The 26,703-nt window shown below is 40.6% G+C and overlaps 1 protein-coding gene and 1 pseudogene across 6 annotated transcripts in view; one reads left to right on the forward strand and one right to left on the reverse strand.

Annotated features, from left to right (window-relative positions):
• TMEM117 (transmembrane protein 117) overlaps positions 1 to 26,703 on the forward strand; it is a 237,662-nt gene that overhangs the window by 37,474 nt on the left and 173,485 nt on the right. For all 6 annotated transcript variants that reach the window (XM_069802220.1, XM_069802224.1, XM_069802221.1 and 3 more), the window contains one exon: positions 13,270 to 13,402. In XM_069802220.1, coding sequence (XP_069658321.1) covers positions 13,270 to 13,402 — 133 coding nt within the window. The remainder of the gene's footprint in view (positions 1 to 13,269; positions 13,403 to 26,703) is intronic.
• LOC138689044 (P2Y purinoceptor 1-like) lies at positions 1,271 to 8,453 on the reverse strand (annotated as a pseudogene).

The following is a 26,703-nucleotide window of genomic DNA, read 5'->3' on the forward strand; positions in this document are numbered from 1 at the left end:
CTGAGGTGGAGAAAGGAGAAAGAAACAGTGTGTCTGTGCCTTTCAAGGTAGATTGAAAGATAAAAATGGCAAGTGTTTGATATTGGGAATAGCTTACTGTTTACGATCTTGGGTGCAATCAGGTGGGAGCAATAAACTCATGTAGCCCAGAGCTTCACACTAATCTCTCCTGTTCCGTCCTTTTTCATGCTGAGAGCACCTTTGTTGCTAAATGGCATTGACATTGTTTCTGTATCAGTCTCAGATGTAAGTGCATATTATAGTAGGTAATTGCTGATGGGTGCCCATGTGTGGGTTAAAAAGCTCTCTTTCTTAAGGAAGGCAATGCATTGTTAATAACCCTGTCATGTTTCCAATAGACAATTCATGCGTTAAAAAAAAAAGGGGGGGGGAATATTTTTCTTTTAAAATAAGAGAAATTGAAAGATTGAGAAATTACCAAAGGAGAAGAGCAGCACTTACAATGAGGTGAGTACATAACTCCCCTGCACAGAATATAGGCACATCATTTTGCTACAAGCTTCTGTGAGTTTGCTAGTACATCCAAACACATGTAAAGTGTTTCCGATTATCAGGAACTGGTTCTTCATGTCATGTCACCGTTATAGACAATTAAAAACTCCATTGTTCTAGATATTATATATGCATATATATTTACTCAATACAATTGAAATATGCAACAAGAGAAATTTAATACCTACGTAGAATAGAATTATTTTCACATACAAACATGTGAGGACAAAATTATATTAAAATGATGGAAGTTAAAGAATTGAGGCACTGTAAAAAGTATATAAAAAAGTACTTTGTCACTAGTAACTTCTGAAAATAAAGTTAACGTGCTCACTGATACATGGGCTTTTATAGTTAACGAGGTAGTGTGTGGGACTTGGCAAGAAAGCAGGTCAGCAGGTCATTGATTATGGAACATGATTATTTTGCCCATACAATGTGTTGAAAGAACACTTATTTAATGACTCCTGAAGGTGGATGTTCTGATGGCTATATATTGTGCTGTTTTAATGATGAAAATGCACTGTAGACTGATTACCTTAGACTGTGCTGAAAGTGTGATGCTAAGACCCTAAATGAACAGGAGACGAAGTACTTCTGTGTAGCAGCATCTCTTACTTTTCTTGCAGCTCAGCCATCTCTGTATTTCAGAACTTTTCCTGTGCAGACTTCTCCCTGCTGATGAGTTCAGAGTTCATGGCAGAACCACACACTCCCCTGAGGCAGAACACTTATGGGAAACAGCTGTAATTGCCCAGGGTTTGGGGGATACCACCAGTGTGTCCTGGTTTGGAACCCCCTGCTGCCTGGGGGAAGACTTAACAAAGCTCTTCAATCCGTGCTCGTTTGCTTCATGAGTAGGTTTGCTGTGGCTCTGACTATCTTCAGGGACTTTATCTTACTATTTATTTTTTGTTTGTTTGTTTTCAGAAATGTGCTGCACTTACCTGGGTTAATGAAGTTCCACTGGCAGTGTCAGTGGAACTCTAGCGCAAGCAGCATTAAAATGAAGTACTTGTAGAAAGCCTCTCTGCAAATGCTCGAGAAGTTCAGTTGTAAGCATCATGATTGTTATTAATTGCACAGTCCAATCACAGCAGCACTTACAAACAGATGAAAAAATAATTAACAGAAACTGTAAGAAGGCTCCTCAATACTATGTGCTCTTAATCTTCCTGTATTTTTCTGGCCAAGAATTAAAGTAGCTACTTAGAACTTCTATTCATTGTTCATTCCGTGTTGCGTGTACATACAGGTAAGAAGTGCTGTTCCATGATAAATTAAGGTATATTTATGACAAGAATATTTAAAATGCCAATTCTGTAAAGCTAGGACTTGCTAGTGTTTCTTTTCACATTAAGTTTTACTCTGCATTGCTGTGTATTCTTGCTTATTCAGGATGTTGCTATACAATACAGGAGGCCAAATTTTAAACGGGTCTGATGACACAAAGCCAAAGGGGCAGTGGGAGATGCATGTGTTTGTAGACTGGTATTTAAGTCATTGTTCTTGGGGACAGAGTGATGTCCCTTACCCTTCTTGTCAGACAACAGCAGTGCTGGCACTTGGGATGACACTTTATACTTTTAATTCTTTGATAGCATGTCTTATTTGCTACTGTAAAAATGATTGGGTCAAGGCAACTGTTGATGCTGCAGGTGATCTCTGTGACTTTATAAATGGCACTTAATGTGCTTCTGTTCCCACAGGGTGGTTGACAATTCTATAAATTAGTATCACCATCATCATAACGTGATAAGGTATGAAAGAAACAGCAAATACAATCATAGTGGCTGAAATCAGTAACAGAGGTCTAACAAGTCTGTTCCTTCTTTGCTGACATTTACCGAGTTGTAGTAATACTTTGAGATCAACATATAGTATGTAAAGATGATGGTGACTGGAATTAGGAATCTCAGTACAATCCTGGAGAGCGTGAATGGCACTGCAAATTGTAAAGGTCCTTCAGTGCCATCCAGGGAATCTATGACGTCATGTTGTCTTCCAGCTGCAACTGTGTAGTAGATCTCTGGCACTGATGCAATCACTGTGAAGATCCGTACTGTCATGGTACAAACCCCTGCCTTTCCTTTGTCTCACCATGGTAGTGAAGTGATAGGATGGACAGGCCCTACGTATCTGTCAAAACGGATAAGTGTCAGGAAATAGACACTTCCATAGATATTAGTACTAAAAAATAGTCTTATGATCTGATAAAATGCTTGACTGGAATAGACAGCTAACTTATGGAGACTATATCATGTACTGAAAAAGGTGCCATGAGAGTCCAAGTAAAGTCACACAGTGCCAAATTAAAGAGAAATATGGTATTGGTAGTCTATGTCTTCATGCAGAACACATAATGTCATAGTGCAAGTATATTGCATAGAAATCCTGCTAATAAGTGAAAAGGCAAACCAGAATCAGCAAATAGCAGTACCACTCCAGCTTAGGATTTCTGTTGCAAATTAAAATAGTGCATGTACCATTCATCATCTTTCTGTGGAGTATGCCTAAAGGGAAAAGAAAGACCAACAGCCTCTAAAATAAAAGTTGAATTAGATGTACTGAATTTAAAATTCAAAACTTTCCCATTAAATCCAGTATGTTTGAATTGGCAAAATGATTTGGAATATGGTATAACATACAAGCTCACCTCTCTCTGTCTGAAAAAAAAAGTAAATTCCGAGTAGGTAACACTTAAAGCTTACTCTACAACACCAGCACAGGCAGATCTTCGTGAACTTTAATCCAAACCTTTATATCCTTTCCTCTCTAATATTTAGTGTCGTATACGATAGATGAAAGGAAAAAAGCACGCGCCCTCAGTAACAGCAGCATCCCCTTGCCCAATAATGTATCTGTGTCTGTCTTTGGAAGAAGCAGAGGGGAGGGCAGGAGGACAGTAATTGCCCACGCTCATTCCATCCTTGCCTCCAGTATCCATACTGGGCCTAGAGGGATGTGTAATATGGGTAGCTGTGACTGACATCCAGAAGACAGCAGCAAAACAAATCAGCCTGAAATCCTGCTTGTGGTGAAAGCCACAGCAACCTTTCCATCTAAAGTGCTGGACAAGACTTTTCTTTTTTCTTTTTCTATGACTTTCTTCTGTAAATCAATGTCCCAGGCCAAAAGCATTGTGCTTATGGTAGAGTTAGAGAGAATTCATTTTGTCTCTCTTTATGGCCCTGTTTGTATCACTGCCCATTATGGAATATCTGGAATCTGCAGTGTATTTTACAAAGCAAGGTTTTTATGCTTGTAAAGTCTTGTGTTTAATCCCAATGATTTTGTACTCCTAATAAAAACAAAATAAAGGCTGGCATATTCTGCCAGAATGAGCTGTCGCCAATTGCAGTTCATTATGTTTGTAGAACATCTCTCCAAACGATGCAGCAGATGCCAAACTGTGAGGTCTGTCCAAGTAGGAGCTTTGTATGAGGGTCATCCAAATAGCCATTTATGGATCAGAGTCTGCTACAGTGCTTGATAGGATGACAGGATAAAATTTTATTTGGTACAAACCACACATTGAATGGAACAAAGGACTTCTTCAAAGTGTTATTGATTTCTTGAAAATTTTCAAAGAGCTTCAACCATTAAGTTGATAGTAGTGGTTTTTTTGAACGTCATGTTTTGCTTTCATGTCAACCTTAATACAGTATGACTTTTCCAAAGGTATGTTCACAGACACAGGTCAAAATATAACAAACATGAGCTACAGTGAAGACCTGCTAAATAGAGACTGCACTATTGTGCTTTGCAAATTTATAGCTCACCCAGGCAGTGAAGTGACGAAAAGCTAGTTCAGACTGTACTTGATGAAATTGGGGAGGAAAGTTGTTTCTCCAGAAGCTCAGCAACAAAAGCAGTCAAATGACTTTCCAGAAAGTGAATGTGGATAGAAAGCCATCTGTTCTACTCACAGTGTATTTCACAGGTGGGGAATGTTTGCTCTCTGAACATATTTTGTTAAGTATTGAAGCACTGTACTTTAACCTAGGGTAACTGTACTCTTTCCCTACTCTTTTTCATGGCCTTTGTGAATGTAAAGAAATTACACAAACTCTGTGTAATTTTTTTCTTCAGCTGAATCTTATAAGATACCCCTGTAAATTCTTCAAAATGTAGCCACCCTAATAGGTACAATATAGTTAAGTAACATTTTCTTATGATGTGTTCAATTAAAAGAGGTTTGAATATGCATAGGAAAGTTACCTTTTCCTAAAATCCTCTTGGCTAGAGGTCACATGTGCTTTGAATTAAATTCTATTTCCTACCTCTCTGCCTTCCTTTTCAAACATTACAAATGAAGGCAGTATAAATAAGCCCTGAAGTGGCTACAAACAGCATGGCCATAGCTGCATGAGGGAATTGTAATGCCAGATTCCTGATCTCATCAAGCTCCTGAAAAAGGACTATAGGTAGGTCTAAATGGAGAGAGGCAGACAGCTGTGCCACTTCCTCCACTTTGCTGTAAGTTGGCTGGATAAAGCCTGGATGTGTAGCCTCGTAACTGCGTTAGGGCAGTTACAGACCTGAACTAATAAACCCCCCTACCCCCTTCATCACCTTCGGTTCACTGGACTGCACGCAGGGTTGAGCTGTACGACGTTAGTTCTGTAGCTGGAGGGGCTGGAACTGCAGAGCTGCGTAAGGTGCATTTGGAGCTCAGAGTATCATTAGAAAATATGTCTTGTGTTTGTGTAGGCATTTCTCATGTGTCTACCTTGGGATTCATATTTCAATTTGCTAAAATATTCTTACCGTCTCCTATTAATTCTTTATATTATAGTAGAGCTTAGAGGCCGTAACCAAGACTAGATTCTTGAAACAGTGTGCTTTGCAATTGATGTGAGCAACTTACAGGGTGGGCACAGGGGAACAGGTGCAGAGATAAAAAGAACCTTTCCTCAGGTAACATAATAAGCAAGAGATGAACACAACAGGTTCAACTCCCAGCTTGGTGCTATAACAAGAACTCCTGGTCATCCATCAGAAGAATGTGAAGCCTTGTACAATCAGGACCCAGTTTGACTGCATGTGGGAAGACAGTCAGCACGCCCTGCTATATCCTGAGGCCGCTGGAGCTACCCTGATGTCCAGCAGATCCGTGTGTGTGCTGTAATGATTTTCAGAAGTGACTTTTTTTACATCAGACAGTGGCAAGTTTTCTGCCTACCATCTTAGCACCAACAGAATAACTTGAGTTACAGGATGTGACTAGATCATCTTCACAGTTCAAGTCCAAAATTTTGCATGTCGTTTAAGAAAACTTTCTTTTTCTGAACGTTGCTGTGTTCAGTGCTAAGTGCCATTCTTAAACAAAGCCAGCCAACACACATACACACATCTTAGAAGTGGCAGAATGAGCAACAGCACCATGACATTGTACTGTGACAGATGAGGAGTTGCATATGTTGTTAGTGCTGACTAAGAACAGACTTGCCAGACTTTGATGAAAGTAGGATTTGGTTTTCAAGGCTAAAAAAATATTTCAATTTATTGAGATTAATTTTTCAGCTGAACAGTTTCAGCCATTGAGGGAGATGGCAATGAACATTAAATGGACAGAAAGAGCAATCACATGATGGGGCATCCAGAATTAAAGGAATACATCTGATTTGATGAAGGGCTTGATATTAGAATATTACACATATGCTCAGGAAAGGGTTGAAGTTTATGGGCTCCATCACTCATAATTAAGACAAGAAAGCATGCTAAATTAATGAGTATGAATTTCATGTTTCTCTTGTTTCTCCTTCTGCAGTGCAATGAATCCAACCATCTTACAGGCTGTGGATCTAAAGATGCTAGAAAAGTTTTAGTTTTTTAAAAAGTGACCTGTTTGATTGACTCAGTTTTTGCATCTGCCTGTTGGGTTGTCTCTTCTCCTGGACCTAAAAGAAATATGGCTTAGACCCGTGACTCTCTGACAATGAATATCTACAAGCTCCTTCATCATTGTCCTTGACAGCGTCTGCACACTGTTATATAAAGTCAAGCAGGTTTCAGGTGATGAGCTGATTTACTGCCTGGTTTGTTACAGGGCCCTAAATCCTGATGTTTCTACAACCCTGTGTTCCCCTTGTACCTGTGATGGGGCCTCCAAAGTCTTGGAGTAGATAGAAGACCTTCTTTCAGTAAAAAATTACTTTTTGAGCAAACTTGGTGTGGAGCTAAGAAACATTGTGTAACTGAAAAGAATCTTGATTTGTGTATATAGCTAATTGTAGTTCACAGTTTATCACTGATAGTCGTTCATATGGCACGTAACTGGTATTTGCAAAGTTCCATTAGGTTTAGTGTATTTGTTAAGTATCTAATTCTGTATGTGTAAATATATCCTAGGAACCATATTCTTCCCTGTCATACCTGTGGAGGTTTTTTGGCATTTTTAACAAGGTCATAATAAGCGATTAATTTGGCCTGAAGTGAAAAAAAGGTCAAGCTAACAGCTTACTGTATGTAATTTTATTCCTTGTCTACTCTCTTTGCCCCTTGCTCCTTTTTGCTTGCTATTCTTTATAGTAGAAGCCCTAATTTTACATGAACTGTTTTATTTGTTGGGATTACTCTGAGAATTTTGTTTGCCTGTTTGCAACTGTATTTTAATCTAGTACAAATCTACTCCAGTTACCATCTAGATAAGTTTTCCAGATTTCTGACTATTCACACCCCAATGTACTTGGGTTACAGGTGCTCTCAAAGCATACTTTTTAGCTCATTTTACCAAATTAATAAAGCGTTACAGAGGGAGTCCTAGGTTTTGTTATAAAAATATCGAGCATTATTTGCAATTTTTACTTTAACATCTTCCCTGTTAGGTAATCATCTTATGCATTCCCTTTTTATGTTCAAATGAATTGATATGAAAGGATATATAATGCAATGTGAATATTAAGTGGAGCTTTTCATGTATTTTAGTTCAACTGCATTTAGCATGTTATACTTACTAGTACGATGGGAACAATAAGTAATATACAGCAGTAGTTGTATGCAGTTAGGTAAGAAGATTGTGCTAATATCCAATTCCTTTCTTAATGACTCAGTCGGTATTGTGATTGAGCTGCTATTTCTTTCATTAAAAAATGATGTTCATGTACTTACTTGAGATTTAAGGAAGTCCTATATGGCAAACATAAGCTACAGTAGAAGGGTAGTTAAGGTGTAAGAATTTGCCTACCAAAGATAATATTTGTGAAAAAGTACTTCAAAAAATGTGAAATTTATACATATGTGTATATATTAATCTGTGTGTAATAGATAAATAGGGAAAATTATATTGCTTTGGAGAATACAGGTGCAATGAATACTTAATAAACCTTTCTCTTACCTGTTTTAGATAGGTTGGAATTGGCTATTTTGCAGAAATCTAGATGCCCACCTGTGATTTTCCTCTCCATTAATCTGGACCTTCTAAAATCACAACTTTCTTCTGCGAGTACTGTTTTTAATCCAAGGTGTCGTTAATATTCCATATGCAATGGCAGCCCTTCAGAGAGCATGTATCAAACTGCAAGGCAGGTATCTTTTATCATTAAGCCCCTCCTCTCAGCAAGTCAGGATAAATTGCAATTGCCATAGCAGGCTCTGCTTGCTTTTTAGGGAAGGACAGACTCACCGCACATCCCAAGTCTAGCTAAGCCTGGGGCTGTCATCGTTTCCAGTAGTGAAAGAGAAGAGTACAGGGGCTTGGGGCATGTATATGTGCGTTTGCACTTTCCCTTTCTTCTTCACTGCCAGAATCCTTGTTTTTGCTGCCCCACTGCTGGACTGGTCCGAGGACCTATGTTGCTCTTGCCCCATTGCAGAGCTTGATTCACCCCACCTACCTACCTATCACTTCTGCTGCCTCATGGTTCCCACCTCGTTCCAAAATCTCAGCCCTGTCAGAGAACTCTCATCTTCCAACTCTGCTTACTGCAGAGCTCAAATCCTACCTCCCACTTCAGCCCATAGTCCAGGTCTGCTCCAGGTCCTCCAATCTTCCTGCCCCAAACCTGCATCTCCAATCTTCAGCAGCGCACGCCAGTCCTGCCATTTCATTCCCTGAATGAACACCTCACTTTTTTACTAATTTCCCCCACTTGATAGCTTCCCCATGCGTCCAGCCCTAATCCATACTGAAACTGGACTTTGCAGTTCAACAACAGCTCCCAGAGATTGCCTCCATCCCAGACCATCCCACCTCTCAGTCTGCTGTATCACCTCTCTTGATACTTCCTATCCAGCTCCTCATTTTCCTTCCGTTTTCCCTATTTTGACATCTTCTAGCACCTGACTGCACTATCTCCTCATTAGATTCTGTCCTTCACCTTACTGCTTGAATTATTGGTTGTCTTCCTTACCCCTCTTGGCTTCTGCTGTGGCACTCTCCACCTTGCAAAAGCAAATTCCCATCTCTTGCACTGGTGAGGTTTTCAATACTCCAAATAATCAAAGAACACATTAAAAAAATCCACCTGGTTTTAGAAAAGAAAAATTCTATCTGGAAAAAACATAGACCATCTAGGCAACCCATGATAAAACAATGATACTCTGTTAGTTACAGGGGTATGCAAGTATGAGGGATGGTGATTTACACAAACTACCTACTAACATCAGTAGAGGTAGAAGGAGAGCTGCTAGAAGACAAGAGTTGTGAACACAAAAGGAGGTCAGGGTGTCAAGAAGAGTATGAACAACTAGATTGGGGGGTGTGACACTCAACCAGATGAGGAAGAACTAGTATGGCTGAACTTTAAGAAAGTGGTGATTAGAAATTCTGATAAGAACAGCTCAAGGAGCTGCACCAGACTCGTAGGGGTCTAGGAGAAAAAAACCCTCCTGACAGTGAATAAACAGTGATGAAAGACAGAGGTGAAAGACAAAAAGATGATAGGGTATTCTTGCAGAAGCAACTATAGAGGCTATTACAATGCTAAAAACCAGTAGATATGTTTGTTTTGGGAAAGGAGAGGGCTGGACAAGATGGAGAGATTCAGAAAAGGAAAAGAGGGTTGAGAGCAGACATAAAGATCTGGAGATTGGATAGAGTGAAATTATATGGGCAGGTGAAAAGGATAAAGGGCTACAAGAAATAGAAGTGAGAAGCTTTTGTGTTTATGATAACAGAGAAGGACAAAGAGAAAAAGGTAAGAGGAGAAGATGGAGAAGGAAAGCTAGTCCAGGACAAGTATGTTCCTGAAGAAAACATGACAAAAGTTTCACCTATCACCAATGGTGAGAGTAAGCAGAGCTTCTTTTCAAGTGACAAGACATACCACTACTCTTTGAAAAAGGCATTCTCTGCAGAATGAAGTATAACACATGACATGATTAAAGTACTTAGGCCTAAGAAGAACACACGCTACAAGATTCTACACAGTCTCATAATTTGATTTCTTAATGAAATTAGTGAAGCAAATAAGGCATGCCAGGGGACATACTTCTATTTCACATGAGAAAAGCTTTCTTAGACATGAAAAGGAAAATGATGTATGAATCAGTAATCTTTTTTTTAGCATTTGAAATTAATTGTAATGGTTTGTAATATTTCTCAGCATCTCTTAAAAATACCATTATTAGTAAGTTATTGTTGCTTTTTTTTTCCTTTGGATTTCATATTCAGTGTCTAACATTTGAAAATAGGATACAGAAAAAACATGCAGAAGGAACTGAGATTTTTCTTTGTGTAGGAATGGTGAAAAAATATTCAGGCTGTAGGAGCTTATTTTGTAATATCACAGTGAGGCATTATAACTCAGCATTTGACAAATTTTAGTTTAATAAACTGCATGGTAGTTTGATCAGTCTTCCTGATGTTACCTTAATAGTAAAAGTGACCACTGTAGCAACTATATTGCTCTTAAACATGTTAAATGTTATCCCTTGGTACAAAGCCCTTTTGAAATCCCATCTGGGATGTTAGGTGTTGTTCCTGCTGGGAGTCAAGCACTGAAAAAATAGTTCTACACCTTTCCAGCATCATTCACCCAGTCCTATTTGGATCATTAATCACTGCAAGTAAATAGCCTTTGAAAAAGCAGGAACCATTAAAACCAAGTATAAACTACAAAAAGCAGGATAGGGAAGAGTGTTGTACTGCAATAAGACTTTTGAGGATAGGACAGTAAAATCCACCTTGCGCCGACAAATTGTAGTATACATTTGTGAAATGGCAAGAACATTGCCATGAGAAACAATCATAGGTCAAGCACTCTAGGGAATGTTTAGTTCTCTGACACAGTGACAACATTTGGTGTACATATCTTACTAGGAGATTAATAGTAATTACATCATAGGTATGGCTGTAAGCCCTATTCTCTTTTGTGATATGATTTTTTTTATGTTACCACTTACAGGCTTAATCAGTTTGTGGCCTTGTTGTGGTATAATGTAGCAAAAGTCTACGCTGTAAGAAAGAGAATAATATTATTCTTTACCTTTGTGGTAGAGTGTAAATGATTTGTCCATAATGTCACTGGAGGTCTCTAGTTGAATCTGAAACTGATTCTAAGGCTCCTGGCACTTGTCCAGCACATATCACTCCATTGGGTGAGGCCATCCCAGCTGAGCAGTTCAGTAGTATTGGAGTCAAAGACTTTTTCAGTTTCCTGTATTGACATTAGATGACCAGTCCACAAGAACATGTGGCAGCCTTGTACTACCTCACGAAATAGAGCAGTGACATTGCACAATATTATCATCTCAGTTTTACTGACAGGAGAGGTGATTATTTACTTATTACTAACCATGTATTTTTGTGTACTTTGGGGCTTCAGCAAGAGTCATCTTTGACTCAAAGGATGGCTTTTCCTCTGGTACATGGAGTTTCCCTCTAGTCCAGGCAATTTCTTTCATCCTCAACTGGTCCTGCAGTCACCTTCTCAGAAAAGCAAATAATTCTTCTTCTCATGAGCCCAAATGTCCTGAATCGCCAATTCTATTCCATGTTGGTGTTTTTCACAAGCTAGACACACACATATGATGAGATCACTGTTACCATGTCATGATATTTGACCTGATGCTCTCTGTAGTCAGTGGAAAGAGACAGGCAACCATCAACATTTAATGACTCTTTTGTTAGTGATCCAGAAATAACTGGCAGCAAATAATGAATCTCACGCAGCCTGAGGTACTGATGACACTTCAAAATTTATAAATAGACTTGTTTCCTAAAAACACTGTTCAAATGCCACTAAAAAGTGGCTCTTGCCTTGAGGTTTAGACTAATTCCATGACATCTTCACTGCTGTGGCATTTGTTTTTGAGTGTTAGGATGTAACAGTTTCTGGAAAATGTGATGGTTTAGGCAGTTGCCCTTCCAATCCATCACTCCTTCCGATTTTTGCACAGATGTGCAGCACTACTGTTCATTGAGCTTTAAGGTCAGCAGGTTGATGGAACTAATTCACATGAAAGAAAAAAAACCAAAACAAGGTAAATTTTCTTTTTTTTCTAGATGGGTCAGTTCCCTACTCTTGTTCACTTATGCACGGCTGCTCAGCTTGCTGTGCCAGCATGAGAGCAGAGTGGGTAGAGATACTAACGGCTGAAACAGGGAAACAGTGAAAGCTGCTTAACCAGCATGCAGAATCACATGTTGTGTCTGTAAAACCACAGCCACGGTTTGATCAGGTGCCACGGATATGATGTGGACTCCTTCAGACCTCCACCTCAGTGATTTTGACTGTGAGAGCCCAAACCAGTTTTTCATCAGTTTGTGGGAAGGAACCTTGTAATTTTGTAGGAATAATATCTGTTCATGCTGAACTACAGAAGAGTAGAGCTTGGCTGCATGATACTAAATCTGCCAGCCCACCCGGCAACAAAGCACCACAAAGCTGCTCACTCACTCCTCCCCCCCGCCCCAGTGCGACGGGGAGGAGAAAATACCAAGAAACGCTCGTGGGTCGAGACAAGGACAAGGAGGATCACTCACCACTTATGGTCACGGGCAAAAGACAGGCTCAGCTTGGGGAAGAAACAAAATCAATTTAATTTACTACAAATCAAATCAAAGGATACTGAGAAGTAAAACCAAATCTTAAAACACCTTCCCCCCACCCCTCCCTCCTTCCCATTGCAACCCCACTCCCAATTTTCTCTATCTCCTCCTCCCCAGAGGCACAGGGAGATGGGGAATGGGGGTTGGGGTCAGTTCCTCACACCTTGTCTCTGCCGCTCCTTCCTCCTCAGGGGGAGGACTCCTCACTCCTCCCCTGCTCCACCGTGGGGTCCCTCCCATGGGAGACAGTCCCCCACAGACTACTCCAGCATGAGTCCCTTCCACGGGCTGCAGTCCTTCAGGCACAGACTGCTCTAGCACAGGCTTTCCCATGGAGTCACAGCCATCTTGGGGGGCACCCACCTGCTCCAGCATGGGCTCCCCTCCCTCCTTCCTCACTGACCTCAGTATCCACACAGGGGTTCCTCTCCCATTCCAATCTCCTCTCCTGGTGCAGGTTTCCCCTCTTAAATCTGTTCTCCCACAGGTGTTACCACTGTCACTGATGGGCTCAGCGTGGGCCAGAGGCGGGTCCAACTCGGAGCCAGGGAAGCTTCTAGAAGCTTCTCACAGGAGCCGTCCCTGCGGCCCCTCCCCTGCTACCAAAACCCCTGCCACACAAACCCAACACACCCCCACACGGTGAAATAATTGGATATAAAAAGAAATACAGTTTAGTACTCTATTTTGGTTTTGTTATCTTGTAAACATGTATTTACTGACTGACTAAAATGCGCTTTCTCATAATATTCGTACCACAGGTCAGTTGCTCCGTCTGAAAATGTTTCGAGAGGACCACGGGTCTTGGATGACGATGTTCTTCAGTACCATCCTCTTCCTATTCATTTTTTCTCACATTTATAATCTGTTCCTCATTATGGCAGGGAATATGAGGTAGGTTACAGTTTCTTTTTGTCTCTTTTGCTCTAGGATATATTCTACTGGAAACTTTTCATATTGCGCTGCCTTACAGTGAACGAGAGCTTACCAAAATGTAAACATACTTGTATTCACTATCTTTTTTTATTCTTCTGCTGTCTGAATTTAGGTAGAATAGTAATTTAATTGGTTAATTGGCCAAGAGGATTAAACTGTCAGTTATGAAAAGTGGGGTCCTAGACTAATGATAGCAACTATTACATCAGGGTACTAATGAACATTTTTTTTTTAATTTAAAATTATAAAATTATAGCTCAACAAATTTGATTTGAAGTTAGGTCTAAGTAGTTTAAAAGCATAAGCATTACTATTGTGCATACTGAGGAAATTCAGAGTTAAAGTTAAAAGAAGTTGAAACATCCAAATTTGAGGAAGCTCAAACTCAAAACACAAACATTGAATATATAATATAGTGTTATTTTCGTTATGTACAATAATATTCGCTGATCCAGTTTGTTAAAAATATTCTTAAAGATCTATTTTTTTTCCCATAAGGTGCTCTGGCAGGGCAAAGTTATGGTTGGCTGACAGATGAACAGCTGTCTTTTTATTATGTCTGGATTTATTTTAAATGGAGGTCTTTATATTAATTTTCTGACTTAAGAAGACTTGGTTTCTCCTATTATCTCAAAATTAATGCCACTTTCACGTGTTGATTTTCCTGAGAAAACCTACGTTATTAGTCATCTAATACATACAAAACGAGTTCACGGGACAAGAATACGCGGTCATGTTGTTTATGAAAGGCAAGGTAACATCTGAAGAGTTTCTAGCAAGGAATAAGAAGCCCAGTGTATATATGAGTTGAAGAACAGTGCAAATAATTGAATGACTTGTTCTTAGCAGAATATCAGAGCCATACCAACAGTCTGATGAAGAGTTATTTAATGGGCCCTGGTGTGGTGTGTTACAGATCTTAAGTGTGTCAACAGAAATACACAGTGTATGTAGTCCTTTTACCAATGTGACATAAAAGAAAAGGTGAGTAGGAGGCAGACTGGGTGTCACTGAATGAACTTTAAGCACAGACCAGCTGGGCTAATCATGAGATTGTGACATGAAACTAAATGTATTGATTCAAGCAAGGCAGGTAAAGCAGCAGAATTACTGAGTGTTTTAGGAAACAATCATGGTAACAATGTGGTAGATATGAATAGGTGCCCAGTAAGAGGCAGAATAATCATCCCTGAAATGAGAAGGGTAGGAGCATTGCAGGTTTCTGGCTTCCCTATTTATATAGTCGTACTATTATTGGTATTATGTTAAGATTTATGTTTGGTATTTCTAATGCTCTGTAAACTATAACTAGCTGTTAGGCAAAGCATTAATGATTTTGAAAGCTTGACTTGTGTCTGGAAATCAAGAGTTCATTTGTCCTTATCAACATTCCTGCTCCCCATATCTGTTACAAGCTTCCACTAACTGCACTGAAGAGATTGTGTGGCAATCAGCATCCACATCCATGGAAATAGGCACAGCCTAGTACCGAAATAGCTGGTGTCAGTCAATCTGCCCTCTTGCTTTCTGCGGGGTAAAGCCTTCCTTTCCCTGGAGCTTACGCCCCAGCCCTAGATTTGTTGTGATTGTTTTGGGAAGCTGACCACACTGTGCTCAAGGAGTCACACTGCCTTTTTCGAAGTGGACTGAAGGCTTGTTACAGCCATTTTGGGTGTCTATTCCAGCAAAAAGGCAGCATGTGGATACGGAACAAACAGTTTTGGTCTCAAACTGCGCAACGTAAACCATCAGTCAAACAGAGCCCTTGCATCAGTCCTCTCAAAGTTGAGGTAGAACAATGTGTAGTACTTTTGAAAAGAGTGTTTCTACAACAAACATCATCAAAGCCAACTACTTCATGTTGCTATAATAAAGTGGTTCAAGGAGTGTATTATTTTTTCCTGAGTAAATGTTATCCTTATGAAAGTTATTTGCTTTATGGTGTGTACTTCCATGCAAAAGAACACCTCTGTCCACACCTTTTGCCACAGTGCCTTACTGAAATGACTAACGCCAGAGAGACTGGCTTCCAGGATAAAGATGAGCATCTGCCTGCATGGAGGTTACAGTCTGTAGAGACAAGCTGACCTTCATGCCTATGGACTCCTATGAAACACAAGCATCCAGAACACCCATCTTTCCATACAAAGGCTACAAAAGCCTTACAATTACAGTCTACAAGACTGAGTGAACAACATTCTTTTTTTTTGCATATGTTTCCTCCTTGCCCTGTCCCTGCTTCAGCTTGCCCAGTGTGCTGGCAAGAGAGTCATTCTGACAGGTTTCTTTATGTCAGATGTTTGGTCTCATCAATGAAGATCCCTTTGTGGCTCATGAATAGGAGAGTCATGTGTCTTGCATGTGCGTGGCAGTGTGGATGATCGCAGCAGAAGCAATATCCTGTTGAAGGTTCAAGAAACCTGTGCCAGGAGTGCTTTAAAGCTCTGTCATGTTACCATCTCTAAGAAGGTATATTTTACAGTTGCTAAGATTTGGAGGTTTTTTTAGAAGTATTTTTAATGACACTTCACGTGTCTTCCTGTGGCAAACCTAAAAAGCATGAATGTATCCCTTAAAAAGGTAGCAGTAGGGACTGTAGTTTGCTGGGAACTGAACAAAAGCTGAACAAGTTGCTGGTATTTGAATATATATTATAGAACTATTTGCCAGGTGAAAGTGTGAGTATTTGAACTGAAAATTTTGTGACAGATTGGAATGTAATTTTAAGTTCCTCCTCTTTTTTCAGTGACATTTCCTTTTAGGGACTTCACAGTTTATGACACCCACTGTACATTAGGTCATTGCTCTTGTAGTCAGAGCTGAATATGTGGTGAGGAAACGCGTCTGAAAAGCTGTCAGAGAATGGACTGCAGCTATTATTTCTTACTGCTTCTCATCCCTGAAAAAAGTAAGCAGAAGCTGAGCTGGGCATAGGGCCCACGTCAGCCCCAGTTTGTGTAACTGTCTGAAGGCCCAGCAGGGTTGAGGCACAGGCGTCAGGAAGGAGGTGTTTGGTCCAGCTGGTCCTTCTCTGCAAGAAAGATGAATTTTGCATCTTCCCTGTAATTCGGATTTTAAGTTTTTGAAGTAGCGAGAAGGGCTACGTTAGCCAGTGGTATGGTGCATTGCGAGAGGGACTCTGATACCACACGATGTGATGTACATTGGCCTGGGGATCTGCTGTTCGTGCTACAAGTCTTCTGGTGGCTGTGCACACGAGCAGAAGGACAACATCTGTCACGTTGCGGTCCGTCACGCTTGTGCACAACGGTCCATTACACACGTATGCAATGGTCCTCCGCAGAGCGAGCCCAGGCAGCTCCGGGAAGAGGCTAGTGGCCCTCTTTGTCAAATCTGTCCCTGTCACTTTGCCTGCTCTGCACTATTGTTTGCCTTCACGTGGCTGAAAAAAATCCCTCCTTCCTTTATATCTGTCTTACAACAGCTGCGGGAGTCTGTTTGGAGGTCTTAATTCATACTCGGCGCTATTTCTATCAACACAGGTCTGCATATAGTGAATAGAAGTTTTTTTCTCTGATTATAGACAATAGGAAGGTAGTGTCCACTCTCTTGTACTCAGCTTCTACTTTGCTGGTCTCCCTTCTGCAGAAGTGTCTGTCAACTCCTGTCACGTCATCATAACATTTTCTTTGACCAGTGCTCTGAAGAAGGGAAAACAGTTTGCTTGGAAGCTGAACTCTGGTTGCCAGTGGTCACTGGGTGAGGCTGGGGGGCATGAACTGGTGGCAGCACAGCGTGATCGAAAGTGACGGTGAACAGTGGCTGCACGATTTTCGGGCACCGCCCAGTCACACAGTTAGGGCTACGAATGCACCGCGAGGTGGCCAGGTGGCCATCTGTCTGTCTGTCCATCCAGGGAGGTCACTGCACAACCCCTCTGCAAACACTGTGCGCTACTGGCCATGTCTGGGGTCCCCTCACCCAGGCTTGAACAGTATGGTCCTGGTCATACAGTCCTGAGCAGGAGGTTGCTCTCCAAGTACCTTAATGGTCTTTGAAGATGTGAATTGGGTCCTTTAAGTGCTTATAATACCTTGTGCTGGACATCATTATTAATAACACACAGTTAGTTATTGGACAAGACCAATAACATTGGCCAAGGCCAAGGTTTCTGTTAGAAGCAGTAAAATTTGAAAAGCAGGAGTGCTGTTGAACATTTGCAGCAAACTCAAACCTAGTATGTGCAAAAGTAGCTCAGAACCCAGCGTGCCAAAGTAAAGCCCTCAGAGGATTAAATAAGCAAATTGTTTTGCAGGGATAAATTCTAGAAAGCTAGGGTCAGCATCATCTAGCTTGAAGAATTTCTTAAAACATTTTAAAGACAGGAGTTCGTGTAATCAATGGTGACAAGGACAATGTGCGAATAACACAGAATTTTATGACAATGTTTTACGGTGTTGCATGGTTAAAAAAACCAAAGGACAAACCTCATCAGAATCATCCTCTGTCTGCTGCTTGGAGGAAACTGGAGCAGTGTTGGGCTATTGAATTCTTAGGGCTTTCCCAGTGATTCCCAATTCACAGCATGCATTTAGGTGCCAAGCTCTGTGGTACTCTCCCGTCTGAAGACTTTCCGTAGTACCTTGTAACTGATACTCTGTGCTACCTTGTCAGAGATCTGATTTCTGCCCTTGTCTTTGGACTCATGGCCTTTATTTTTCAAAATACAGTGTGGCTATGCTATTCAAATCTTGGGTAGATAAGTTAACTGCCTGGCAACTTTTGCATAGTGCCAGTGAGCACTGTCAAGTCTTCTGCCCCCTTGCAGAAGATGCCGGGAAGGCTTGTCTGAAGGCACTCCGGTGGAACGTGAGATACTTGTCTTGCACTTTGTCTCCTGTACTTGGCCATTTCTGATTGCTATTTTAGAGCCTGAGTTGAAAGACTGAAAAAATGCAGATCAGGATTTCATTAAAAATGAAGGGTTGTAATGTGCTGGTGAGAGCTGTTAGGATTTTGAAAATGATGACTCTAGAATGATCTTGGATTTCAGAGCACATGCAGGTCTCTCTCAGTCAAAAAGCCAAAGCAGTGCAAGGAGAGTAGTTCCCTCCTCAACCTTTTATTATCTCTTGTGTGGTAGAGTGACTGAACCTGTAGATGCTTCCAGTGTCCTCTTCCTGCACATGCCCACAGCCACTGCTGGAGGAGTGATGAGCATCGTTATGATCCATGTTTCAGTACCGTACGTCCCCATTACCAATGGCATCCTGCATGCTGCAAGGCATGCTGGTGTGCAGTTTCAGTGTGGTTTCACAGGAAAGGAGGCTTTTTTTCTCCATACTAAAGGTTCACGTAAATGTACTTAGTATAAATCTGCTGTGCGGGTGTGGATGGAAGGTTTCACAGTTAAAAACGTGGCTATGTTCTGTCCAGGGCCCAGGGTTGTGACACTTCTCAACACTTTTCAGATCAAGGGCATTTATTTAATTTGTAATGCCTGTGTCACCTGCCCAGCAGCCTGGAGCCATCTTCTATAAGGGCACCATATATTTTAATCATAAACATTACCTATATACATGCAGTTCAGGCCTTGCGTACTCAAAGTACTGTCCTGACAGCTATTAAGTAACTCTGCCTATTGCTTGAAGTCCCATCTAGCTCCTGACCTGGTGAACTCTTGGATTATTAACTTTGTGGTATCTGAACAGGTAGGGTGAAGTACAGGTGTTATATGTCTTTTATCAAAGTACCATTGAATACTTTTTTAAAAAGTGAGGGACTTGAGTGTTTATTTGTTAACTAAAGTCATTGAGATTCTTGAACTTAAGCAGTGATTTTTGAGCTGTGTGACACCTAACAGATAAGGAACCGAGCTTATTTAATTAAGGCTGAAATATAAATGAAAGGAAGAAGACCTTTTGTATTTTTTTAATCACATGGGATAGAAGAGGATTGCAGAGGGGTGGAACAAGTATTACTGGTGTTCATCATTCCTAGTGTATTGTGGCAAGGCCCACGTGGTGGCAGCAAAGGGCACGTTTTAACGGTGGAAAAGCTAAATCCCGTGGAAATATACAGGGATCCTATCTATCAAACATTTTCTCTGGATTTTTCTGTGCCACAAGCTGATTCAAAGCCCTTAATTTATCTTGTCTTTCTTTAAAGGAATTCTGGCTCTTGAACTGTCCAGGGACTGCCCCATATTTTTGTCATTTATATGTGACTTTTGTGTGCTTAACATATAAGTCAGTATCTACATGTACTGAAGTTTTTCCGATTGTATTGCTTTTAAGTGGAGAATATATTGCCTAAAGGAAATCCATTCTCTCCTTTGGGAGCATGTGTCATTAAATAATGCTTTGATATTTAAAATTACAACACAGTGATGTATTTTTCACGTGACATCCAAAAATCAGAGTTGTGACTGCTTGTCTCACAAATGTCAGCTGTCTTGTCTTAGATGAAGTGATTTTCAGTTGACCAAAGGATGTTCAGGTGCCTCATTATTCGACATGGTAAAGTGTCATTAAAACTGTAGACACAAACCATTTTCCCTTTTGACGCTAATTGTCACATTGCTATAGCAATAATACAAGTTGTCGGGATTGTCTTTTTTGAGTGCTGAATGTGTCAGGAGAGGGTTTGGGCATGAATTTATTACCTGTGCTGTCAAAGGGTTTCAGTTATTCTTCTAAAGCACTAGGAGAGGTACATCTTTTTGGTGTATTTTTGTCTTCTCTTATTGCTCATTTCTTTCACAGGAGAAGTGTGAAATTACAACACAGTTTACGGTAATAGCAGGAGTTCCTTAGGAATAAAAAATATTCCTTTAATTAATTTTAATTAAGGTTCATTTTGAAGAGGACTCTGTTTCAGTGATTCAGTGAATTGGGACCCAGTTATGATCTGCAATTGACAAATGTATATAAAGAGGGTTTGCATTTTGTTTAACAAGCTGAAACAAGGAAACAGCTATATACATTTTTAAAAGCTACAATAATAGTTTTCTATTAAATACTTTACCTTTATTCAAATTAGTTACTGTTCCTTTTCCTTTTTCCCCATTTGTAGCTACATTCAGATTATTGTGTCCCTGGAAATGTGTATTTACTGAAGGCTTTATACCACATCTTATTCAGGATTCTGTGTTTTAGTTTGTTTGATTGCTTTTTAATGAGTCAAGGATTAGTCATCATTAGCATAATTTTTAAAGCACGTTTTAAGGACAAACAGGAATGTGTTTTCCTAACCACTGTTGCTGTTCTACAGAACTGCAAGGTCCACAGTGGGTCTGTATTAGCCCTCCAGACTACCTTCATAGCTGTGTCTACCCAGCCATATGTTTCATAAGCTTTATATTGATGTATCCTTTGTATATATCTGGTTTAGTTATGTATTTATACCATAGTCATGCCATAAGGCAAATCCTAAATTGTTGGGTTTTTTTGTTTGTTTCAAGCTCTAAGCAAGAAAAAAGGGCTTAATATTCATCCCTACTCAGTTGGCAAAGATAATTGTGTTATACTGTGAGCTTTGGAAGGTTGAGGCTTTTGTGAACTGCTGAGAGGAAAGGTTCCAAATCCGTACGTCCTCTATGCCATTCTCAGAGACTAATCCTTTGGGGCCGTTGTGTATCTTTCCCAAAGAGTATGTGGAAAACAGGGACTCCCTTAGAGTACATGTAGGTTCTAAACAGCATAGGCTGTGACAGGTTTACACTATGTAAATTTATATAGAGGCAGAAAGTTTAGTACAGTTATAAGAATCATGGATGTAAAATACTTCTCCAAGAACGTAGAAGGCTGCAGTCTTCAAGTGAGGCTTTTTATTGCTGGTTGTCATCCCAGCTGGGATCCTAACACACAGGCGTCTAGTGAGATCACATCAGCAAAAGAAACCGTGTTTTCCATGTCACTGTGACTGAAAAGTCTCTTGAGCCAGCATTAGTACTCGAAAATTAAAGTTTACTTAAAAATTTTCAAGCTAGTTCAAGGTGTTTCGACCTTTGTAGCTAAATGTACTCGCAGTCATATCACCTGGTGAAAAAGTACCTCTTGCTTCCATGTGCTAAATCTGCCATATTGCTTCTATCTTCTGTAAAGTAGACTTTAGCAAGCTTTTCCTTCTCCTAAGCCAGGAAATGGCAAAGCAAAGAAAATGCTTAGTTTGGATGTAATTAAAAGGTGATGATTCTGAAATCCCAAGATGATGATTCTGAAATCCCAAGCCCTGTAAAGACTTAAGAAATTCATTCCCCAAACCACACTCTCTGTGCAGAAGACAAAGTATGTCTTGCACACCACAGAACAACCAACATAGAATCGTCATAGATCTCCGGGTGGATGGATGTAGACAGGATACCAAAGAGCTCCTGTATCCATAAACACGTCCCAGGAGTACCTTGTGGTCAGCAGGATCAAAGGCTGCCAAAAAAACTGTGGCACAGTTGGAGGTCTGTTATCATGACATGGCCATAATACAGGTTGATCAGTTTGAGAGCAATTTTAATCACTTTGATAGAATCCCTTAATCACACTATGATGTTGTCACTGTGGCATTGTCCGTTAGGATTATGTGAAAATACTCTGCTCCATCAGCCCTCTTGCCGGTTCAGAAACCATAGCATTGCTACTGCTTACGTGTCTTGTTTTCTTTGCCCATGACACACATGAGTTTAGTCTCCTGAAGACTGAAAAATGCTTTTCTCTAACCCAGATTGTTGCGTTCCAAAGGGAAAAATAACCTGGGCTGAAGTTAGTGGGTTACCCTGCGTTTGCAGCTCATCATACCTACCTGGACTTCAGCAAGGCCTTTGACACTGTCTCTCATGGCATACTCCTTGAGAAGCTGGCGTCTCGTGGCTTGGATAAGTGTGCTCTTCGCTGGGTGAAAAACTGGCTGGATGGCTGAGCCCAGAGGGTTGTGGTGAATGGGGTGAAATCCAGTTGGCGGCGGGTCACCAGTGGTGTTCCCCAGGGCTCGCTGTTGGGCCCTGTTCTGTTTAATATCTTTATTGATGATTTGGATGAGGGGATCGAGTGCACCCTCAGCAAGTTTGCGGACGACACCAAGTTGGGAGGCAGGGTCGATCTGCTGGAGGGCAGGAAGGCTCTACAAAGAGATCTGGACAGGCTGGATCGATGGGCCGAGGCCAACTGTATGAAGTTCAACAAGGCCAAGTGCCAGGTCCTGCACTTGGGTCACAACAACCCCATGCAGCACTACAGGCTTGGGGAAGAGTGGCTGGAAAGCTGCCTGGTGGAAAAGGACCTGGGTGTGTTGGCTGACAGCCGGCTGAAGATGAGCCAGCAGTGTGCCCAGTGGCCAAGAAGGCCAACGGCATCCTGGCCTGTATCAGAAATAGCGTGGCCAGCAGGAGCAGGGAGGTGATCGTCCCCTGTACTGGGCGCTGGTGAGGCCGCACCTCGAGTCCTGTGTTCAGTTTTGGGCCCCTCACTACAGGAAAGACCTTGAGGTGCTGGAGCGTGTCCAGAGAAGGGCAACCAAGCTGGTGAGGGGCCTGGAGCACAAGTCTGATGAGGAGCGGCTGAGGGAACTGGGGCTGTTTAATCTGGAGAAAAGGAGGCTGAGGGGAGACCTGATCGCTCTCTACAACTACCTGAAAGGGGGTTGTAGTGAGGTGGGTGCTGGTCTCTTCTGTCAGATGGCTGGAGATAGGATGAGAAGAAATCGGCAGGGGAGGTTTAGGTTGGATATTAGGAAAAATTCATTTACTGAAAGGGTTGTCAGGTATTGGAACAGGCTGCCCAGGGAAGTGGTTGAGTCACCATCCCTGGAGGTATTCAAAAAGCACGTAGACAAGGCACTTCGGGACATCGTTTAGGGAGCATGGTTGATGGTTGGGCTTGATGATCTTGAAGGTCTTTTCCAACCTAAATGATTCTGTGATTCTATGTGAGGCCATGTGTCTATGGCTAATCATGCTGTAGGAGGTTGGAAGTCCAAAGGCACCTCCTGAGGCCAGTTAGGATATAGGCTTGTCAGAATGATCGGGCTAGAGTGTAGTGTCTTCTTGTATAGGAAATCAGGTCCTCGGGTCATCTCTTCTCACCATGAACTAGGAAATCTGTAAAACTGTAATCTGGACGATTAAAAGGTTTTTCCTTTGCCAGGGATGAAACTCGAATTGGGGCTTATCTTCTGCAGGGCAGTCTGAGGGGAGCTACTGCCAGTTTCCACTAGCTGAGGAGCTGGTTCATTACTGTCCGTCTTCTGTTTGCTTTTAGCTCATAGAAGGACATTCAGTTAAACACAAAGTTTTAATAAATAGAAATGTAATAAAGAGCACTTCCATAAGAAGCAGTTTTTTAAGAAGGAAAATGCTTCCTGGCACTTTTCATCCTTCTTCGTTTTGGCTGAAAACCCTGAAGATATCAAGTACCTGGAATGGAAAAACATGTAGCACAGCTGCCACCCTAGTGAGACATTTGCTTGCTCTAGGTACTGCTGCTGTATTCTCTTTTTTTATCACCCGAACAGAACTGGGGAGCAGAGAGCCCACCTGTCCCTAACATCTCTGCCAATAACGAGGTAGGTGGTAACAGCAGATGGGTAGGCAGCCTATTCCCCAGCCTTGTTAGGCTGCTGGAGTGGAGGGTGCAGTTGTGATTGAGACTGCTGAACACGAAAGCCAGGGCAGAGAAGAAAAGAGAAAGAATTGGAAAGTGCAGGAAGAAATTTTGTAGGCGCTCGCTTTCCTCTGGCAGCAGCAGTAGCAGCAGCTGATGTGACTCAGACAAATTTAGCCTCTGTAGTGCTTTCAGCTCCCACAGGGTAACACCTGGGATAATAGTCTCTTATAGTGCCCTTCTGGTGGCCCCGGGTGCATTTAATGCCTCGCATTTGAATATGACTGCTTGTGTGAATGAAATTGAGCACTTGAGGTAGTCCTTGCCAGATTATGGCCCTAATGCTGCTGGTTAAACTGCTTTAGCTAGAGAGGGTAATCTAAATTATCTGTTTTCTTCATCGTTTAATAGTACAAGAGAAAATGGAAGAAAATGAAAGACCAGGTTTACTTTCAGAGAAAATATGACTTGAGTTTATTTAAGCTTTTATGGTTGCAGTCCCCCCCCAAAGTACATGCATTTGTAAAACATATTTTGTTGTCATCTGTCATTTTTATAGAAATGTCTGAGTTTAGCCAGTGATAACACGTCTCCCCGTTCCTTTATCCGATGGTATAACCATCAGTCACCCTAACATGACAACTGTAACAAAATTAAGAAGCTGTCCATTTAAGAAATACTTACCTGCATTTTTCAGCAATTGCATGTGTTCTAGGCCTGTTTAAAGAGAATGTAAGTGTGATATAAATAAAACTGTGCTTGAATGATTAAGCTGCAGAGTTACTGCAGGTAACTGGCTCATAGGTGACACCTGTTCATTAATATGTTCAGAACTCTACAAATCAGCAGATTAAGAGATGTGCTTGTACATGTGAACTTTTAAATATTTCATGCAATTTAAAAATTGACTACTTTTTTCTAATCTAGAAATTTTGTGGTTTTGATCAAAAATTTATGATTTTTTCACCCAAACTAGAGAGTTTTAACATTTTGGCTGTGAAATGGAAGCTGTGAACAGTTTTTGAGAAAAACAGGTATACTCTAGTAAAAGAAAAATTGCTGAAAGTCTAGCTGTTTGATACAAACCTTTTTGGTCTTCTTGGATGTCATAGAGAGATTGGAAATATTCAGTTTACCAGACAGTAAAGGGCACAAATTAAGATGGTAGAGCAATAGCGCATCTCATTGCTGTTACTTGCATTATTTTAATTGATACTTACCTGAGTTAATCTAAAATGAAACTAGCAGTATTTTCACTATGGACTTGGAGTTGAATCCTTAGTCTTCTCTAAGCAATACTCACAATATGGAGAAATCTTCATCTGTAGTGCCCCAACAGGAAAAAAGACAGTACATTTGGGGAGGGAGGAGAAGTTTTCAAGATTTGATAAGGGAAATTTAGTCTACAAAAAATACTGAGGAGGTTAAAGGCTTTCTTGCTGTATTTAATTTCTTTTTTCAGTTGATTACTCGGAATACATTTGCTGTTTCTTCTCCCTGTGAGCCTTCATGCCAAATCCTGAGGTCTTTAGTCAGAATACCCACTGGATGATCCAGGATTTTTGCTTGGTAGTAGCTGCAACACCCTACTTTCTTTTACTGGTAAACAAGAAATAGTGTCTTAGAATTTCTTGAGCCTTCTTCACAGAAATACATTTTAAGCCTTTTTCCCACTGCACTCATCTACAGGTTTTGAAGTGAATGTTTTTATTTGCTGTGCAGCAACAATATGCAAAGTTTTTGAGACAGGACTTAGTACCGTTTTCTTATTTTTTGTATTTGTGCCAAAACTGTGTATTATGTAGTTTCACACCCAAAGGAACTTCATGCTTGAATAAGTAGCCAAAACACCAGTTACAGCAAATTGACACAGTTCTTATTTTGAATAAAACATTAAATGCTTGCTGTAAAAAGTTCACAATCAGTCCAAAATTCTTCAAGAATTCAAAAATCAGTTTGAATAATGTACAAATAACTACTTATGGCTGTACCAGATGGCAGAAGAAAATTGCTAAATTAATGAAAAGAACTTTTTATAATGGATATACCCACAGCTTTCTCCATGTTACTGTTGTTCAATTAAATTTAGTGTTAAAGCATTATAATTACCATGAAATTTCAGTATTATTAAGACAAAATGCAGTTACATCAACTGAGATATTTACCTTGTCCATTCTGTAGGGATATTCTGTGAAAGGCGGAATGGACAGTGTATTTTAGACCATCTTGGTTGTGTTTGTTTGTGAATCGGTACCTATATATACATGTAGAGACAGAGGCATTTTAGTGATATATGGCTATTTCTGAAAAAATGAAAAGGCTCTTTTTTATTCTAAAGATGTATACTTTTGCCTGAAGGCATTACTGGGAGTCTAGTATTTAAAGATTTTATCTTCCTTTTTTTTTTTTTTTTTTTTTTTAAGTAAGTAAAACTTTTAAGGCAATTCACCAATTTAGGAATGAATGAGCTTGAAAGTAGCTGAGCACAAAATTCCAGAATTGCATGCTGAAGTGGTATTCATATATGCATGTAAAAAAGATTAATGTAAGTTAGGATACAAACATTTTCCAATGCAAACATTTTCCATGCAAAGATTTCTCACAGAAAATTCTTGAGTGCTGTGCAGCTGGGTTAGTTATATTTTGCCACTTACCAATGCTCACCTAGCAAAGTGTAGGCTGGGAATTTATTTTTAGAGACATTTT

Source organism: Haliaeetus albicilla, chromosome 14, assembly GCF_947461875.1.
Source record: "Haliaeetus albicilla chromosome 14, bHalAlb1.1, whole genome shotgun sequence".
NCBI classification, from domain to species: Eukaryota; Metazoa; Chordata; class Aves; order Accipitriformes; family Accipitridae; genus Haliaeetus; species Haliaeetus albicilla.